The 6061-nt window shown below is 47.8% G+C and overlaps 1 protein-coding gene across 1 annotated transcript; it reads left to right on the top strand.

Moving 5' to 3' along the window:
• The first annotated feature begins 4690 nt into the window (after window positions 1-4690).
• Window positions 4691-5292, top strand: LOC127338035 (uncharacterized). The gene has a single exon (XM_051364319.2). It carries the CDS (start codon window positions 4779-4781, stop codon window positions 5214-5216), a length of 438 nt encoding a protein of 145 aa, XP_051220279.1. The 5' UTR covers window positions 4691-4778; the 3' UTR covers window positions 5217-5292.
• The last annotated feature ends 769 nt before the right edge of the window (window positions 5293-6061 follow it).

Genomic DNA, 6061 nt, shown 5'->3' with positions numbered 1-6061 from the left:
CTCCAGAAATTATCTTTGTTATCGTTTACCTGCTCGAGACGAGCAGGAACTAAGCTTAGGGATGCTGATACATCTCCGACGTATCGATAATTTCTTATGTTCCATGCCACATTATTGATGATATCTACATATTTTATACACATTATATGTCGTATTTATGCATTTTCCGGCACTAACCTATTAACGAGATGCCGAAGAGCCAGTTGCTGTTTTCTGCTGTTTATGGTTTCAGAAATCCTAGTAAGGAAATATTCTCGGAATTGGACGAAATCAACGCCCAGGGTCCTATTTTTGCACGAAGCTTCCAGAAGACCGAAGACGTAACGAAGTGGGGCGACGAGGCAGCGACACGCCAGGGCGGCGCGGCCTGGGCCTTGGCCGCGCGGCCCTGTCGTGTGGGCCCCTCGCGTCGCCTCCTGACCTGCCCTTCCGCCTACTTAAAGACTTCGTCGCGAAACCCCCAGTACCGAGAGCCACGATACGGAAAACCTTACTGAGACGCCGCCGTCGCCAATCCCATCTCGGGGGATTCAGGAGATCGCCTCCGGCACCCTGCCGGAGAGGGGAATCATCTCCCGGAGGACTCTTCACCGCCATGGTTGCCTCCGGAGTGATGAGTGAGTAGTTCACCCCTGGACTATGGGTCCATAGCAGTAGCTAGATGGTTGTCTTCTCCTCATTGTGCTTCATTGTTGGATCTTGTGAGCTGCCTAACCTGATCAAGATCATCTATCTGTAATACTATATGTTGTGTTTGTCGGGATCCGATGGATAGAGAATACTATGTTATGTTGATTATCAATCTATTACCTATGTGTTGTTTATGATCTTGCATGCTCTCCGTTATTAGTAGAGGCTCTGGCCAAGTTTTTGCTCTTTACTCCAAGAGGGAGTATTTATGCTCGATAGTGGGTTCATGCCTCCATTAAATCTGGGACAGTGACAGAAAGTTCTAAGGTTGTGGATGTGCTGTTGCCACTAGGGATAAAACATTGATGCTATGTCTAAGGATGTAGTTATTGATTACATTACGCACCATACTTAATGCAATTGTCTGTTGTTTACAACTTAATACTGGAAGGGGTTCGGATGATAACCTGAAGGTGGACTTTTTAGGCATAGATGCATGCTGGATAGCGGTCTATGTACTTTGTCGTAATGCCCAATTAAATCTCACAATACTCATCATATCATGTATGTGCATGGTCATGCCCTCTCTATTTGTCAATTGCCCGACTGTAATTTGTTCACCCAACATGCCATTTATCTTATGGGAGAGACACCTCTAGTGAACTGTGGACCCCGGTCCATTCTTTTACATTGAATACAATCTGCTGCAATACTTGTTCTACTGTTTTCTGCAAACAATCATCATCCACACTATACATCTAATCCTTTGTTACAGCAAGCCGATGAGATTGACAACCTCACTGTTTCGTTGGGGCAAAGTACTTTGGTTGTGTTGTGCAGGTTCCACGTTGGCGCCGGAATCCCTGGTGTTGCGCCGCACTACATCCCGCCGCCATCAACCTTCAACGTGCTTCTTGGCTCCTCCTGGTTCGATAAACCTTGGTTTCTTTCTGAGGGAAAACTTGCCGCTGTACGCATCACACCTTCCTCTTGGGGTTCCCAACGGACGCGTGCTGTACGCGTATCAAAGGTCTGCTTGTACATGGGCCAGCGTTGCGAGTGGAAGGTGCAGCTGCAGTGGACAGGCTAGCGCGTCGGGTTCATCAAGTCCTGGAGCGAGTTCGCCGCCAGGCTTTTGCTCTGCGTCGACGACATGATCATCTTCACCCCTCAGGACGACGGCTTCAAGGTCGTAGACTTCAGGAAGGAGACATCCTGCTCCAGCGTCTTCGGCTGCAAGAGGCACCGTGAGGGCCCTTTTCCTGATCCTCACCGTTAAGGTGCTGCTGCTCCATCACTGCCTCTGTTTATATCTGATCATGTAGTTGTGCTGGTCTCTAGGAGGATGTTAAGCACTTGTTTTTGTGCATATCTCACTGTCATGTTGGCCTGTAGAGGCTATTGAACAATGCTTTTGGACCTGGGTTGTCTGCCCCCAGGTTTAAGCGCGCGATTTACCACTCTGACACTAGATTAGGAATTGTTAAGTACTTTGTTCGTTGTGTATAAGTGTGTGCTTATGATCGTGTTTGAGCTCTTTGTGTGCCGTTATGTAATGGTAAGGTCACCATATTTAAATGTGGTGAGAAGGAGTTGTTGCCAGGGTGCCCAAAATGGCAACCAAACACATGTGTTGTGGCTGAACAGATATGGAGCGCTGTAACCAGAGATCCAAACAATGTGCACTTCTGTTCGGGCCGGTGCAGCAATGCTACCAAACGATGAGCCAAAAATGGCCCGTGATCCGTTTGCGACGCGCAGAAACGCCTATCTCGCTGCGCCCGTAGTGGAGGATTTCGACCCAACCAACCAAACGCGCCCTAAACTTTGCTCTCCCGCGCACTTTGCTCTCCCGCGCCAGCAGTCTAACATGGGAACACATTCCAGCATGTGCTAATATCCCGGGTCCGCTGTATACAGTGTGCCGCTGCCCCAGGCAGGAGCACAGTCGATGTACACCCTTGCACTGACTGAAAACGTGATGGAGACCTGACCAAAGCAGCTGCATGCGTGCCTGCCTGATGTTCCTGAAGCGTGTCTTGGCATGCCTAGACAGAGTCTCGGGCTTGATCAGAAAGAGTTGACGAACGACGCGATTGATCGATCTGCGGAGGCGCCTCATTTTGGTTATGTTTAGGATTTCCTGTTTTGTGCCGACATACGTCTGCACGTCTCACGTGTTCGGTGTGTACTCAATCCTTACAATCCACAAGTCACCCTCGGCTGGCTATGAACATGGATGGATTTGAAAGGACATCACGATTATGCTACCCGTACCGAAGATCCTAGTCTGAAGTTAGGGATTTATAACTAGAGCGTTCTTAAAATATATAGCCTATCACTTTTTAATAGTTTGAACTTCTGAAAAACTAGGCCAATGTATCAATTTAAATGGTATAGAGCCAAGAGATTCAAAGTTCGAACCCCATCTAAAGCAATATTTAATATAGAAATAGTTGCAGCATCTCACGTCTATGGTCTCCTCGTTTATTCACCCTAGATGTGAAAAGGAGTGCTAAAACATATAACCTAGTTCTTTTTAATTGTTCGGACACTTGGCTAGTGCGTACGTCAATTCAGTATAGAATGATGACATAGTTGCTTACGGGTTTTTTGTGGTAAATCAATGTTTCTTAGTTTACATCTTCATTTGGTTAATGTTTAACAACAGAATTCGGTCAAAAAATAATTTAGTTCGGGGGCTGGACAACAGGACAAGCAGTGATCAATGCCATTTTTCTTGTGGCAAGTAGGAATCTGTTCGTGCAGCTCATTTTACTTATGGATTATTTTGCTCCGACTTTGTTACTGTACATTATTAGTCCTTGAGCCCATTGGTTCTGTACTGTCTTTTTTTTTTTTCGAGAACCCGCAGGAGATCTGCGCGTCATTATATTAAGCATCAGAAGCGGACCAGGAATGTCCAAGTACAATGAGGCGAGAAAACAACAGGGCAAGCGCCCATCTCGCCTCAGCAACCACCAGGAGCAAGAAAGAAAAACTAGTCTACTACACTCAAAGGTCCACCTCTACAAGCCAACCAAGAGGCCCATTCGTCAAGCACCTTACTAGCCGTGGCCGCCGTCTGCAAGCTACTGCCTTGGAAGACACGGTCGTTGCGTTCCAGCCATAACGCACGTAGGACGAGCATGACCAAGGAGTTGAGCTGTTTGCGCTGCGGCTTGGCAACACGGGTAGATGCAAGCAGCCACCAGTCATTGATGCCAACATTGGGCGCAGGGATGATGTTTGGCAAGCCAAGGCGAGTAACGACCCGCGCCCAAACCTCTTGCGCGTAGGAGCAATGCAAGGAAAGATGATCGAGCGTTTCCGGCTCTAACCCGCATAGAGGGCAAAGGAGATGTGTGGGGAGGCCTCGCCGTACTCTGCGATCCGCAGTCCAACAGTGTCGCCGAAGGGCAAGCCATGCATGCAGACGGTGCTTGAGGGGAGCGAAGGAATCCCAAATAAGCGGAGCCGCAGCCAAACCCACGGTGCCCTGGAAAAGCATGCCGTAGGCGGAGCGAGAGGAGAAGGCACCATCGCTAGTCCACTTCCACTTGAAGGCGTCGGCCTCAGTCGAAGCAGAGCGGGCAGCTGCGCGGACCGCCGACCAGAGACGTAGGTAATCGGCCTCTGTACTGTCTTGTTAGATCGTCATACTTTGCGACAAATTCTTATCAAAACTTCTGCGATGTTAAAGGAATCTTGTGCATATATAGATACCCAATTACTCACTGAATCGGAGAATATATTTACATGCTATTTCTGTTGCGAAAACAAGGGTCGCCGACACATTGGAAGCCTAAACCATCGTAGGTCAATTAGCGCATGATGACATGGGGATCACTAACGAACTGTTAGTACTTCTGTAGCCATGATCGACCTCGATGTCCTTTTGGGCTCGATCACCTGTCGTACGTGTTCCTTCCTGGTTAGCTATGGCAGGCTGGGCCACCATTGTTGGACGTTGGTGCCACACTCGCAATAATGCAAGGTCCCAGATTTAGCAAGTGGTAGGCTTCCTTTCATGCCATCTATAAACTCCGCCATTGCAAGCCCACGCAGGCAGAGCTCACACCTCAGCTGCTCATGCTAGCGCCACTACGAAGGGTGGAAGCCATAGAAAAGGTAGTAGCTCTTCTTCAATGGAGCCTCCCACTGCAACCTCTCTTGACCTGTCCCTGACACTGGCCCCCATGCCACTGTCGACACCAGCACCGGTGCCGCCGTCCTCTCCTTGGGACGCTGCTGCTTCCAGTGGCCCTGCCGGCCATGGTGGCGACGGCGATGACCATGGTGGCGGCGAGAGATCGAGGCTGTTCTCCTGCCTCTTCTGCGAGAAGAAGTTCCTCAAGTCGCAGGCGCTAGGGGGCCACCAGAACGCGCACAAGAAGGAGAGGGTCGTCGGCTGGAACGCCGACCTCTACCACTACCACCATGAAGAAGCGTATCCAGCGGCGGCCCACGACCAGGCCACGGCGCCGGCGGGGAGCTGGCGGCGCGCCCGTACGATGGCGACGACGACACTTGACAGCGGCGACAAGCAGATGCAGCAGAAGCTAGATCTTAGCCTTAAGCTTTAGCCAGCTCGTGTGTACGGCTTTTCTACTCCTTTAATTTTCTTCCCTTCTTTGAACTTGTATATATGCATGTGTCTCCTACTCTCCTCTAGATCGACCTCGTAGTGTCGTACCTAGTACGTACGTACGTGTAATTAGCTTGTGGGTATCCATTGATCTACAGGCGTTGCACGGTTCAGACGTATGCACGCATGCATGGGTATATAAAATATTTTTAGTGTGCGGTGTGCCCCCTCTCTTCTTCTCCTAAATCCGTAGCTAATTACTCAATGGATACATTAATACTCCCTCTGGCCCTAAATACTTGTCACATGTTAAATACATTTATAGACATTTTAGTCTATATTTTTACCTAATTTAGAGCCAGATCGAGGGAGTAGTTCTTTGCCCCCTCTAGCTTCTCTTCTTAATGAAGAAGCAAAGCTCTTGTGTTCTTCCATTATAAGAAATACTTATCTCTTCTAGAGAGAATATTAATCTCAGCATAGGTTCCTATAAGTAATCTCTAGTATTCGAAACTTAGCATCATCAATCTTTTGAAGTATAAAAATTAATTATCAAAAAAAAACAAGAAGAAATATTGGAAACTTAAAAGTAAATGGATGCAGATAATGGAAATAAATAAGCATGTCCACGCAAAACTAGTTGTTCCCTTCGATCCATAATACTTATCGCGGTTTAGTTAGTGCCATATATTTATCTCTTCTAGAGAGAATATTGGTCTCAACACAGGTTCCTATAATAATCTAGTATTCGAAACCTATCATCATCAATCAGTGTTAAACTTCACGCACTAACCAACTATTCTTTTGGTTAGTTAGTGCCATATAAAGCACTTCCGATTTGAT

Source organism: Lolium perenne, chromosome 3, assembly GCF_019359855.2.
Source record: "Lolium perenne isolate Kyuss_39 chromosome 3, Kyuss_2.0, whole genome shotgun sequence".
In the NCBI taxonomy this organism is placed as follows: domain Eukaryota; kingdom Viridiplantae; phylum Streptophyta; class Magnoliopsida; order Poales; family Poaceae; genus Lolium; species Lolium perenne.
The sequence above is the reverse complement of the archived record's forward strand: the minus strand, read 5'-3'. Positions and strand labels throughout refer to the sequence as shown.